At 56.3% G+C, this 13760-nt stretch overlaps 2 protein-coding genes across 5 annotated transcripts in view; one reads left to right on the top strand and one right to left on the bottom strand.

The window, feature by feature from the left end:
- Positions 1–8474: 8474 nt before the first annotated feature.
- Positions 8475–13531, bottom strand: LOC120941600. Of its 4 annotated transcripts, none has more exons than XM_040355126.1 (3): positions 13388–13531; positions 9156–9270; positions 8475–9048 (listed from the first exon to the last, which is right to left on the bottom strand). In XM_040355126.1, the coding sequence occupies exons 1-3, from the start codon at positions 13504–13506 to the stop codon at positions 8563–8565; spliced, it is 720 nt and encodes a 239-aa protein (XP_040211060.1). In that variant the 5' UTR covers positions 13507–13531; the 3' UTR covers positions 8475–8562. The 4 variants fall into 4 exon arrangements, with proteins under 4 accessions (XP_040211060.1, XP_040211061.1, XP_040211062.1 ...); XM_040355127.1 differs by having other exon boundaries at positions 8476–9048; positions 9156–9267; XM_040355128.1 differs by lacking the exon at positions 13388–13531 and adding an exon at positions 13144–13234 and having other exon boundaries at positions 8479–9048.
- LOC120941599 (flap endonuclease 1-like) overlaps positions 13202–13760 on the top strand; it is a 44751-nt gene continuing 44192 nt past the window's right edge. The window contains exon 1 of the mRNA XM_040355125.1: positions 13202–13373. Coding sequence (XP_040211059.1) covers positions 13292–13373 — 82 coding nt within the window. The 5' untranslated portion in view covers positions 13202–13291. The remainder of the gene's footprint in view (positions 13374–13760) is intronic.

Here is a 13760-nt window from a genome sequence, read left to right as displayed (position 1 = left end):
CTCCGGTGTCTCATCGACCCAACTAGATAAAGCGAGACTGGCTCTTAACCTGGCGCTTACGACCCGGGCAGAAAAAGCTATAAGATGGAGCAAACACAAATTTCATACCCAGGCCAACAGAATAGGCCCACTCTTAGCGGCCAAACTAACCCCAAAACCCAAGCTCCTTTCCATGCCTAAAATTAGAATAGGGGGGCAACCTCCGACGACCAACCCTTCCAAGATACTGGAAGCTTTTCATGGCTTCTACTCGCGCCTATATGGCTCTCCCACTCTTCCTCCGGCTGACTTAACATCTAAATTTTTGGATGGACTTCCTATCCCTTCTCTAACAATGGCCCATAGAGAGATAATGGATGCTGAGGTCTCGGTGGAGGAGGTGAGGGGGGTGATAGAGGGTCTCCGTTCTGGCTCAGCGCCGGGGCCGGATGGTCTCTCCATTCCATATTACAAAACTTTTTCGGATATTTTATCACCACACCTGACCAGATTTTTCAATTCTAAGGCCAAAGGTGACCCTTTTGACTCCCAGATTAATACGGCTTTTATCACAGTAATTCCCAAACCAGACAAAAACCCGGAAGATGTCAGCAACTACCGTCCTATTTCCCTAATAAACAATGACCTCAAAATACTCACAAAAATCTTAGCCAATAGACTGGCAGGGATCATAGGGAAATATGTACACAAAGACCAGGTTGGTTTCATCCCAGGCAGGCAGGGCCCGGACCAAATTCGACGAGCAATTGACCTAGTGTCAATCCTACAAACTAATTGGCCAGGAGGACCCCCCCAAAAAGGATTTCTGTTGTCACTGGACCTTCATAAGGCCTTTGACTCAGTGTCCTGGTCATACATTTTCAAAGTACTAAACACATGGGGATTTGGGTCTAGGTTCATGGGTTTGCTCCGGGCCCTGTACACCTCTCCCAAAGCTCTCGTCCGGATTAAGGGTCACTACTCCGAACCTATTGCAATAGGAAGAGGAACTCGACAAGGATGCCCTTTGTCTCCGCTAATTTTTGCTATCGCTATTGAGACCCTAGCAATTGCTATAAGACTAAACCCTAATATTTTAGGAGTAAATTGTGGAGATCAAACTCACAAATGTGCCCTTTTTGCGGATGACATACTGCTTTTCTTAACCACCCCACTGTCCACACTTCCCAATTTATGCCGCACTCTCGAAGACTTCTCTAAAATTTCAGGTCTGACGGTCAACTTCTCCAAATCAAAGGCACTTAATATTTCTTTATCCCCTCCTGTAGTTCTTAATCTTAAACAATCATTTAAGTTTACTTGGAGCGACTCCTCGATTCAGTACCTGGGTATCAATTTGGCAGCCAGAACGGAGACCCTATATGATCTTAACTACCCCCCTATGTATAAAAGGCTAGAGGCTGATCTTATTGCATGGTCTAAGCTTTTTATATCCTGGTTGGGAAAAATTAACTCGATCAAGATGACGTTGTTTCCAAGGTTACTATATTTATTTCGCTCCCTACCAATTCCAATTAAGAGAAGTCACCTAAAAACTATGCAGAGTAAAGTTCTTAAATTCATCTGGGGTTCTTCAGGATATCGAGTTCCGCAGAACACACTTTTTCGTCATAGGAGTAAAGGGGGACTGGGACTCCCCGACCTCCACAATTATTATCTTTCAGCAAGATTAGCTCAATTTTCCACAATATATGCCAAACACAATATTCCTGATTGGGTGAATATCGAACAGCAAGCTGTCCCCTCTATCCCCCTAGACTACCTTTTATGGTCCCCTGTCAAGACCCGCCCTGCTATCCTATCCCCAGTACTGTCTCAGTCTTTTGTCCTATGGGATCGCCTTAGACACAACAAATGCATAACGTCCTCCGCCCATCCGTTAGCTCATATTTTCAACAACCCTGACTTCCCGCCAGGGCTACAATCCTCGGAATTTAAATGGTGGATGGACAAGGGGCTGTATCGGATTGGACAATACTTTACTTCTAGTGGCCCCATTTCCCTCAAATATTGTATACAATCCCTTCACATTCCAGACTCTGAGAGGGCCCACTTCGAACAAATATCACAATTTCTAAATAGTATCTGGAACTCTAAACCCCTACCCCCTGACTTTACTTCGTATGAATTTTGGTGCGGACAGGCCATGGAGGGGAGGGGTGGCATCTCTCTGATCTACTCGGCCCTCACCCACCCGACGTCTAAAACATCCTATATGGTTGCCTGGGAGTCCGACTTCCAATGTGACATTAACCTGGAGAACTGGCATAAAGCTGTCTTTAGATCTTTTCGGGGTATACAAGGTATCTCCTTGATGGAGGCAAGCATTAAGGTCATCACCAGATGGTACCTGACTCCGTCCAAGCTAGCCGCCATTTTCCCCGCAGCTGACCCTCTATGCTTTAGGGGATGCCAGCTCCGGGGCAACATGGCTCACATTTGGTGGGAATGTCCTAGAATACGTTCCTTTTGGAGGATCATCTTCAATATGATCTATAAGGTAACAGGGTTTCGGATTCCCAGGACACCCAATGTTGCCTTGTTGAATGCTAACATCCCTCTTCTTCCTAGATCCTCACAAAAGCTGATCCACTTCATGTTACTTGGCTCTAAGATCGCTATAGCCAAATCTTGGAAACAGCCCAGGCCGCTCATATCATTGGTCAGACAAAAAATCTCTTGGATCATGCTTCAAGAAAAATTATCCAGCATTCTTTCTAATTCGACCAAGGCTTTCCATGAAGTGTGGAATCCCTGGGCTGAATATGTTGGCATTCGTCTTAGCCCAGACCCCATTTAAATGTTGAGAAGACATTGTCTGTGAGGTTAGGCAATATTTCGATCACCCTACCCTTTTCCCTTCCTTTTTCTCTCTTCTGTTCTTTCTCACTTTACCTCTCTGTTCTATCTTTCTTGGTTATCTTTCTTTTACCAACCAGACTACACGTTAAATGTGGGGTTATAACTCTAAGTTATATATGGACGGCCCGTATTTATTTACTTTATTTTACATACGTTATGTACCTATTTTGAAGGGGTATTCCTCTCGTTACCCTTGGATATTTCTCTATGTAATTCGCATTGGTGAGAGTGATGCGAGCTGGGGGGGAGGGTCTGGGGGGATTGGGGGTCCACACTCTGGCACAGCATGATCCCTATCGGGGTGCTGGGGGAGGGGGCTCGGGATCTCATCTGGACCAGATTCCCCGTAGTCAGGGTAACTTTACCAGTAGCCTGCTTGATATTTGGGTTTTTTTTTATTCTCCAACATTTTAATGATATGCAAGCAGACATTCTTATTTATTATAGAATTAATAGAATCTATCTTTGGTAATTGTTTATAATATTATCATAATAACATGTATGTTTAGTTAGGGCATAAGTTGCTCATGATGATTATCTCATTGTTGTAACCTGACATGAATTCTCAATAAAAATTTATTGAAAGTAAAGAAAAAATCCAGCGGGTACTACATTCATTGCCATTGATAGATTCATGCCCCATTGTAAGGCGTGAGATCTCTCAAATAGAGACCTAATGGATCTATGACTTAAAACATAACGTACCCTTTGGACTTAACATTGATTAAGACGTGAATTGTTTCATTAACAGCAAATATCTCATTGTTATTCCAATTGTTTCCTGTCATTATGACTAGAATTGGTTTATTTGGTTGGTAGGGTGTCTTAATGTATCCCGCCCTCAGCTAGCATCCGTCCCGCCCGCCCATGTATCCCACCCGCAGCTAGCATCTGTCCGCCCATGTATCCCGCCCGCAGCTAGCATCCGTCCCGCCCATGTATCCCGCCCGCAGCTAGCATCCGTCCCGCCCGTGTATCCCGCCCGCAGCTAGCATCCGTCCCGCCCGCCCATGTATCCCGCACGCAGCTAGCATCCGTCTCGCCCGCAGCTAGCATCCGTCCCGCCCGCCCATGTGTCCCGCCTGCAGCTAGCATCCGTCCCGCCCGCCCATGTATCCCGCCCGCAGCTAGCATCCGTCCCGCACGCAGCTAGCATCCGTCCCGCTCGCTCGTGTACTATTCCGGCTCGCTCGTGTCTGTAGCAGAGCCCCTGCCGTGACGCCTGACCATTCCGTGATGCTGTGCACTACGATTGGCTTCTGGGACTGCCATGTCCTAGCAGCCAGTGACATCATTGGCGCGGCACCTCCTGGCTACCCGCGCGCTGTCTGTATTAAAGATCCTACTGCAACCGCGGGAGATGAATGAGAGCGGAAGTCTGCTCTAATAATAAAGGCAAGCAACACAGTACAAGTACAGTAATAAACAGATAACAAGGACACTCTGATTGGACATTCATGGGGACACTCAGATTTTTCACTGATGGGGACACTCTGATAAAACACTCTTATCAGGGTGTCCCTGTCAGTTTCTTATCAGTGTCCCTGTCAGTTTCTTATCAGAGTGTCCCCGTCAGTGTCTTATCAGAGTGTCCCCGTCAGTTTCTTATCAGAGTATCCCCGTCAGTGTCTTATCAGAGTGTCCCCGTCAGTTTCTTATCAGTGTCCCCGTCAGTGTCTTATCAGAGTGTCCCCGTCAGTGTCTTATCAGAGTGTCCCCGTCAGTGTCTTATCAGAGTGTCCCCGTCAGTGTCTTATCAGAGTGTCCCCGTCAGTGTCTTATCAGAGTGTCCCCGTCAGTGTCTTATCAGTGTGTCCCCGTCAGTTTATCAGTGTCCCCGTCAGTTTCTTATCAGCGTGTCCCCGTCAGTTTCTTATCAGCGTGTCCCTGTCAGTGTCTTATCAGAGTGCCCCCGTCAGTTTCTTATCAGCGTGTCCCCGTCAGTGTCTTATCAGAGTGTCCCCGTCAGTGTCTTAGCAGAGTGTCCCCGTCAGTGTCTTAGCAGTGTCCCCGTCAGTGTCTTAGCAGTGTCCCCGTCAGTTTCTTAGCAGAGTGTCCCCGTCAGTTTCTTAGCAGAGTGTCCCCGTCAGTTTCTTAGCAGAGTGTCCCCGTCAGTGTCTTATCAGAGTGTCCCCGTCAGTGTCTTATCAGAGTGTCCCCGTCAGTGTCTTATCAGAGTGTCCCCGTCAGTTTCTTATCAGTGTGTCCCCGTCAGTTTATCAGTGTGCACGTCAGTTTCTTATCAGCGTGTCCCCGTCAGTTTCTTATCAGAGTGTCCCCGTCAGTTTCTTATCAGCGTGTCCCCGTCAGTTTCTTATCAGTGTGTCCCCGTCAGTTTCTTATCAGCGTGTCCCCGTCAGTTTCTTATCAGCGTGTCCCCGTCAGTGTCTTATCAGAGTGTCCCCGTCAGTTTCTTATCAGCGTGTCCCCGTCAGTGTCTTATCAGAGTGTCCCCGTCAGTGTCTTAGCAGAGTGTCCCCGTCAGTGTCTTAGCAGAGTGTCCCCGTCAGTTTCTTAGCAGAGTGTCCCCGTCAGTTTCTTAGCAGAGTGTCCCCGTCAGTGTCTTATCAGAGTGTCCCCGTCAGTGTCTTATCAGAGTGTCCCCGTCAGTGTCTTAGCAGAGTGTCCCCGTCAGTGTCTTAGCAGAGTGTCCCCGTCAGTTTCTTAGCAGTGTCCCCGTCAGTTTCTTAGCAGAGTGTCCCCGTCAGTGTCTTAGCAGAGTGTCCCCGTCAGTTTCTTAGCAGAGTGTCCCCGTCAGTGTCTTATCAGTGTCCCCGGCAGTGTCTTATCAGAGTGTCCCTGTCAGTGTCTTATCAGAGTGTCCCCGGCAGTGTCTTATCAGCGTGTCCCCGTCAGTTTCTTATCAGCGTGTCCCCGTCAGTTTCTTATCAGCGTGTCCCCGTCAGTTTCTTATCAGCGTGTCCCCGTCAGTTTCTTATCAGCGTGTCCCCGTCAGTGTCTTATCAGAGTGTCCCCGTCAGTGTCTTAGCAGAGTGTCCCCGTCAGTGTCTTAGCAGAGTGTCCCCGTCAGTGTCTTAGCAGAGTGTCCCCGTCAGTTTCTTAGCAGTGTCCCCGTCAGTTTCTTAGCAGAGTGTCCCCGTCAGTTTCTTAGCAGAGTGTCCCCGTCAGTTTCTTAGCAGAGTGTCCCCGTCAGTGTCTTAGCAGAGTGTCCCCGTCAGTTTCTTAGCAGAGTGTCCCCGTCAATGTCTTAGCAGAGTGTCCCCGTCAGTGTCTTATCAGTGTTCCCGTCAGTTTCTTAGCAGAGTGTCCCCGTCAGTTTCTTAGCAGAGTGTCCCCGTCAGTGTCTTATCAGAGTGTCCCCGTCAGTGGTTTACTGTTTGTCTTTGAAATAAATATTTCAATTAATGTAATTTTATTGGTAACTATTTTTATTTTTGAAATGTACAGTACTAGTAGCTGCTGCATTTCCCACCCTAGGCTTATTCTCGAGTCAAGACGTTTTCCCAGTTTTTTGTGGTAAAATTAGGTGCTTCGGCTTATATTCGAGTATATACGGTAATTAATCTTTGGTGTTTCGTTTTTTACAGTGAGGGGGGGGGGGTATTCGATCCCCTGCTGATTTTGTACGTTTGCCCACTGACAAAGAAACGATCAGTCTATAATTTTATTGGTCGGTTTATTATAACAGTGAGAGACAAAATAAGAAAAATATCCAGAAAAACACATTTCAAAAAAAGTTATAAACTGATTTGCATTTTGAACGAGTGAAATAAGTATTTGATCCCCAATCAATCAGCAAGATTTCTGGCTCCCAGGTGTCTTCTATACAGGTAACGAGCTGAGATTAGGAGAACTCTCTTATAGGGAGTGCTCCTAATCTCAGCTTGTTACCTGTATATAAAAGACACCTGTCCACAGAACCAACCAATCAGATTCCAATCTCTCCACCATGACCAAAGATCTGTCCAAGGATGTCGGGGGGAAGATTGTAGACCTACACAAGGCTGGAAGGGGCTACAAGACCATCGCCAAGCAGCTTGGTGAGAGGAGACAACAGTTGGTTTAGATTATTTCACAAATGGAAGAAACACAAGATAACGGTCACTCTCCTCAGTCTGGGGCTCCACACAAGATCTCCCCTCGTGGAGGTCCAATGATCAGGAGAACGGTGAGGAATCTCTCACCGTTTAAACCAGTGATCCTCAAACTACGACCCTCCAGCTGTTGTAGAACTACACATCCCACGAGGCATTGCAAAACTCTGACATTCACAGACATAACTGAGCATGATGGGAATTGTAGTTCCTGAACAACTGGAGGGCCGTAGTTTGGAGATCCATGGTTTAAACCATGTCTAAGAATGTCAGAGTTTTGCAATGCCTCATGGGACGTGCAGTTCTGCAACAGCTGGAGGGCCATAGATTGGAGCTCCCTGGTTGTCAGTGGGATGAATAGTGCCTTGTATCAGCGGGGGGGAAATTTGGGTCTCAAGGACCTGAAAAAAGCAAGCAAAGGGCCACAGTTTGGAAACCCCTGTGATAGACCAACACAAAGTGGCACATAATTGTGAAGTGGAAGGAAAATGATAAATGGTTTTCAATGATGTGACACTTTGTGTTGGTCTATCAAATAAAATCCCAATAAAATACATTTATATTTTGGTGGTAACATGAGAAAATGTGGGAAATTTCAAGAGGGTATGAATACTTTTTCAAAGCACTGTCTCTGTGTTTCCATCCTCAAACCCCTGTCCTCCATACCCCAAACCCTTTGTTCCTCCTACCCCAGTTTCTCTATCCTCCAGTCCTCCTTTCCCCAGACCCCTGGTCCCTCCCTCCTCCTCCTCCCCAGACCCCTGGTCCCTCCCTCCTCCTTCACCCAGACCCCTCCCTCCTCCTTTCCCCAGACCCCTGGTCCCTCCCTCCTCCTTTCCCCAGACCCCTGGTCCCTCTCTCCCGACCCAACTCTCCTCCCTTTCCCGACCCCTGCCCCCCCTCTCCTCCCTTTCCCCAGACACCCGTCCCCCTCTCCTCCCTTTCCCCAGACACCCGTCCCCCTCTCCGCCCTTTCCCCAGACACCCGTCCCCCTCTCCGCCCTTTCCCCAGACACACGTCCCCCTCTCCTCCCTTTCCCCAGACACCCGTCCCCCTCTCCGCCCTTTCCCCAGACACCCGTCCCCCTCTCCGCCCTTTCCCCAGACACCCGTCCCCCTCTCCGCCCTTTCCCCAGACACCCGTCCCCCTCTCCGCCCTTTCCCCAGACACCCGTCCCCCTCTCCGCCCTTTCCCCAGACACCCGTCCCCCTCTCCGCCCTTTCCCCAGACACCCGTCCCCCTCTCCGCCCTTTCCCCAGACACCCGTCCCCCTCTCCGCCCTTTCCCCAGACACCCGTCCCCCTCTCCTCCCTTTCCCCAGACACCCGTCCCCCTCTCCTCCCTTTCCCCAGACACCCGTCCCCCTCTCCTCCCTTTCCCCAGACACCCGTCCCTCTCTCCTACCTTTCCCCAGACCCCTGGTCCCTCCGTCCTCCTTTCCCCAGACCCCTGGTCCCTCTGTCCTCCTTTCCCCAGACCCCTGGTCCCTCCGTCCTCCTTTCCCCAGACCCCTGGTCCCTCCTTCCCCCAGACCCCTCCGTCCTCCTTTCCCCAGTCCCTCTCTCCTCCCTTTCCCGACCCCTGGCTCCCCTCTCCTCCTCTACCCAGACACCTGGTCCCTCTCTCCTCCAGACTCTAGAAATCTCAAGCCTCTTGCCTCAGAGCCATGTGGAGCAGCAGGATTGACATGCTAAGCACATAGTTCTGTATGATCTTCCCTTGGAAAGGAGGGATATCTGCAGCCTTCAGGAATGACATGAGACTGGACGTTGCCAGGGCCAGGCTGCCCAGCACCCCATAACGGTTCCCAGTGAACACCGAGATCATCAGAATTGCCAGGGTTGCTCCGGCTCTGGTGAAATAAGGGGCCACCATTTGGCTTTCTTGAGTCAGGTACCCGTAGGCCATGGTGAGAAGCAGCGCAGAGCCCAAGACCAGGTTGGCCGTCAATTGATCTCCATTCAGCCAGAAGAAGGAGAAGACCAAGAAAGGCAGACCGAGAACACTGGCAATCCAATAGCTGGAGCAGCGGAGAGAGTCGGGGTCTTCTTTCCATAGAAGGTCACACCCTATGGTGATGGCAGAAGCCGTGGCGTGGAGCAAGAATCCGGCCGCCGCCCCTCTGTGTACCTGAAATACAAGAGAAGCTCAGAGTGGGGAAAACCAACAGGACATGTATGTAAGGAAGAGCACCCCTCCCCCATCCCCTCCCCCACCATAACGGTTCTGCTCCTCACCTGCAGAGTGCGCAAAGCTGAGTAGAGGCAAACGCCACTGAGACACAGATATGAGGCCACCACCCCCGACTCCGGGACCCTCATCACCAGGGAGGAGAGGAGAGGAGAGCCACTGCTAGAGAGAGAGAGAAGAGACATCATAAAGAGATCGTGTATGGGGGACCCCCAAACTTATCACCTCCGGAACCCCCCATTACACATCTGTATCACACCCCACCGTCCTCCTCTCCGCCCGCAACACCCCGCCGTCCTCCTCTCCGCCCGCAACACCCCGCCGTCCTCCTCTCCGCCCGCCAACACCCCGCCGTCCTCCTCTCCGCCCCCAACACCCCCGCCGCCCTCCAACACGCCCGCAACACCCCGCCGTCCTCCTCTCCGCCCGCCAACACCCCGCCGTCCTCCTCTCCGCCCGCCAACACCCCGCCGTCCTCCTCTCCGCCCGCCAACACCCCGCCGTCCTCCTCTCCGCCCGCCAACACCCCCGCCGCCCTCCAACACGCCCGCAACACCCCACCGTCCTCCTCTCCGCCCGCAACACCCCGCCGTCCTCCTCTCCGCCCGCAACACCCCGCCGTCCTCCGCCCGCAACACCCCGCCGTCCTCCGCCCGCAACACCCCGCCGTCCTCCGCCCGCAACACCCCGCCGTCCTCAACACCCCGCCGTCCTCCGCCCGCAACACCCCGCCGTCCTCCTCTCCGCCCGCAACACCCCGCCGTCCTCCTCTCCGCCCGCAACACCCCGCCGTCCTCCTCTCCGCCCGCCAACACCCCGCCGTCCTCCTCTCCGCCCGCCAACACCCCGCCGTCCTCCTCTCCGCCCGCCAACACCCCGCCGTCCTCCTCTCCGCCCGCCAACACCCCGCCGTCCTCCTCTCCGCCTGCCAACACCCCCGCCGTCCTCCTCTCCTCCCGCAACACCCCCGCCGTCCTCCTCCTCTCCGCCCGCAACACCCCGCCGTCCTCCTCCTCTCCGCCCGCAACACCCCGCCGTCCTCCTCTCCGCCCGCAACACCCCGCCGTCCTCCTCCTCTCCGCCCGCAACACCCCGCCGTCCTCCTCCTCTCCGCCCGCAACACCCCGCCGTCCTCCTCCTCTCCGCCCGCAACACCCCGCCGTCCTCCTCCTCTCCGCCCGCAACACCCCGCCGTCCTCCTCTCCGCCCGCAACACCCCGCCGTCCTCCTCTCCGCCCGCAACACCCCGCCGTCCTCCTCTCCGCCCGCAACACCCCGCCGTCCTCCTCTCCGCCCGCAACACCCCGCCGTCCTCCTCTCCGCCCGCAACACCCCGCCGTCCTCCTCTCCGCCCGCAACACCCCGCCGTCCTCCTCCTCTCCGCAACACCCCACCGTCCTCCTCTCCGCCCGCAACACACCGCCGTCCTCCTCTCTGCCCGCAACACACCGCCACCCTCAACACCCCGCCGCCCTCAACACCCCCGCTGTCCTCCTCTTCGCCCGCCAACACGCCCACCATCGTCCTCTCCCCCACCAACACCCCGTCGCCCTCCTCTCCGCCCGCAAACACGCCCGCAACACCCCCGCCGTCCTCCTCTCCCCCATCAACACCCCTGCCAGCCTTCTCTCTCCCCACCAACATCCCGCCTTCCTCCTACCTGCCCCACAACACCCCCACCGTCCTCCTCGCCACCCTCAACTCGCCCGCCGTCCTCCTCGCCACCCTCAACTCGCCCGCCGTCCTCCTCCCAACCATCAACAACCCCCGCCGTCCTCCTCTCCACCCTTGCAGCCCTCCTCTCCACCCTCAACTTCCCCACTATCCTCCTCTCCGCCCTCAACACCCCCCGCCGCCCTCCTCAACACCCCCGCTATCCTCCTCAACACCCTCTCCACCCTCAACACCCCCGCCGTCCTCCTCGCCACCCTTGCCATCCTCGCCACCCTCAACACCCCCGCTGTCCTCCTCTTCGCCCGCCAACACGCCCACCGTCCTCCTCTCCCCCACCAACACCCCGTCGTCCTCCTCTCCGCCCGCAAACACGCCCGCAACACCCCCACCGTCCTCCTCTCCCCCACCAACACCCCTGCCAGCCTTCTCTCCCCCCACCAACATCCCGCCTTCCTCCTACCTGCCCCACAACACCCCACCATCCTCCTCTCCACCCTGCATCCTCCTCTTTCCCACCGTCCTCCTCGCCACCCTCAACTCGCCCGCCGTCCTCCTCGCCACCCTCAACTCGCCCGCCGTCCTCCTCCCAACCCTCAACACCCCCCGCCGTCCTCCTCTCCACCCTTGCAGCCCTCCTCGCCGTCCTCTCCACCCTCAACTTCCCCACTATCCTCCTCTTCGCCCTCAACACCCCCCGCCGTCGTCCTCAACACCCCCCCGCCCTCCTCAACACCCCCGCTATCCTCCTCAACACCCTCTCTCCACCCCCGGCGTCCTCCTCGCCACCCCCGCCGTCCTCCTCGCCACCCCCGATATCCCCGCTGTCCTCCTCTCCGCCCCCCTTAACGCCCCCGCCACCCTCAACACCCCCCCCCCCCGTCGTCCTCCTCAACACCCCCCCCGCCGTCCTCCTCCTCACCCCCCCCCCCCCGCCGTCCTCCTCCTCCTCCTCAACACCCCCCCCGCCGTCCTCCTCAACACCCCCCCCGCCGTCCTCCTCCTCCTCCTCAACACCCCCCCCCGCCGTCCTCCTCCTCCTCAACACCCCCCCCCGCCGTCCTCCTCCTCCTCCTCCTCAACACCCCCCCCCCGCCGTCCTCCTCCTCCTCCTCAACACCCCCCCCGCCGTCCTCCTCGCCACCCCCGCCGTCCTCCTCGCCACCCCCACCGTCCTCCTCGCTACTCCTGCCGTCATCCTCGCCACCCCCGCTGTCCTCCTCTCTCCGCCCTCAACACCCCCCTCTCCACCCCCCGTCGTCCTCCTCTCCGCCCGCAACACCCCCCGCCGTCCTCCTAAACACCCCCCGGCCGTCCTCCTCCTCAACACCCCCCCCGCCGCCCTCCTCTCTGCCCCCAACACCCCCCGCCGCCCTCCTCTCTGCCCCCAACACCCCCCGCCGTCCTCCTCTCCGCCCCCAACACCCCCCGCCGCCCTCCTCTCTGCCCCCAACACCCCCCGCCGTCCTCCTCTCCGCCCCCAACCCCCCCCGCCGTCCTCCTCTCCGCCCCCAACACCCCCCGCCGTCCTCCTCTCCGCCCCCAACACCCCCCGCCGTCCTCCTCTCCGCCCCCAACACCCCCCGCCGTCCTCCTCTCCGCCCCCAACACCCCCCCGCCGTCCTCCTCCTCCTCCCCCAACACCCCCCCGCCGTCCTCCTCCTCCTCAACACCCCCCCGCCGTCCTCCTCCTCCTCAACACCCCCCGCCGTCCTCCTCCTCAACACCCCCCCCCCGCCGTCCTCCTCCTCAACACCCCCCCCGCCGTCCTCCTCTCCGCCCACAACACCCCCCGTCGTTCTCCTCTTCGCCCGCAACACCCCCCGCCGTCCTCCTAACCCCCCCCCCCGCCGTCCTCCTCCTCAACACCCCCCCGCCGTCCTCCTCTCCGCCCGCAACACCCCCCGCCGTCCTCCTAAACCCCCCCCCCGCCGTCCTCCTCCTCAACACCCCCCCGCCGTCCTCCTCTCCGCCCGCAACACCCCCCGCCGTCCTCCTAAACACCCCCCCCGCCGTCCTCCTCCTCAACACCCCCCCGCCGTCCTCCTCTCCGCCCGCAACACCCCCCGCCGTCCTCCTCCTCAACACCCCCCCCGCCGTCCTCCTCCTCAACACCCCCCCGCCGTCCTCCTCTCCGCCCGCAACACCCCCCGCCGCCCTCCTCTCTGCCCCCAACACCCCCCGCCGCCCTCCTCTCTGCCCCCAACACCCCCCGCCGCCCTCCTCTCCGCCCCCAACCCCCCCCCCCCGCCCTCCTCTCCGCCCCCAACGTCCTTATCCCCCCAAGTACTATATACCTCCCCCCAAGTGTTCTTATCACTGCCCTGCACCATCCCCCATCACACCTTTACACCCACAACGCACCTCTTTATCCTCCACAACACCCCACCATCGTCTCCTCCAACCAGATCACCTCCCCGTCCTCATCCATGTCTCCGGTCACTTTGAATCTCCCGCTCCTCGGCTCTCCCCGGATGATCGTCCCGTCTCTCCCCGCCCTTCCTCCTCCGATATGGGGATCGCACGCCTCGCCGATCTGCTCCGGGATGAGACCCCAGAAGCAATCCAATCCCCTCCCCCCGAACACTACCGAGGTGAGTGACGTCACCTTACAAACGTCCTGGACAACTGGAGGGGCGGAACCGAACTGAGAGATCGTGGCGTGGCTCTCCGTCTTCGGAGCCCGGACACTTCCGGGTGGGACACACAATGACTTCCTGTGTACATAATGGAGGGGAGAAAGAGGACCTGTCACCGCTGATTATAGTCCCAATATCTCCCCCTACAGGAATAAAATGTGATCACCAGAGGAGTGATAGTGTCATCATTGTCCTCCTCACCACACAGCCCCCACCTCCCCAACATTATGTCTGAGACACCCCCTTCCTAATAGTTCAAATGGCCCATGCACCCCCAATATTCTGCCAGTCCAGCACCCCAATTCCCATCCCCCCCCCCCCAAAGGTCCTGTCACCCCCTTT

This window comes from Rana temporaria, chromosome 5 (assembly GCF_905171775.1).
Source record: "Rana temporaria chromosome 5, aRanTem1.1, whole genome shotgun sequence".
Classification (NCBI taxonomy): domain Eukaryota; kingdom Metazoa; phylum Chordata; class Amphibia; order Anura; family Ranidae; genus Rana; species Rana temporaria.
The sequence above is the reverse complement of the archived record's forward strand: the minus strand, read 5'-3'. Positions and strand labels throughout refer to the sequence as shown.

Coding starts and splice junctions, on each gene's coding strand:
- LOC120941600 (XM_040355126.1), bottom strand. CDS start 13,506: ATGTACACAGGAAGTCATTGTGTGTCCCACCCGGAAGTGTCCGGGCTC. Junction 9,271..13,387: donor TTGTCCAGGACGTTTGTAAG/GTGACGTCACTC, acceptor CTCTCTCTCTAG/CAGTGGCTCTCCTCTCCTCT. Junction 9,049..9,155: donor CAGCTTTGCGCACTCTGCAG/GTGAGGAGCAGA, acceptor CTTGTATTTCAG/GTACACAGAGGGGCGGCGGC.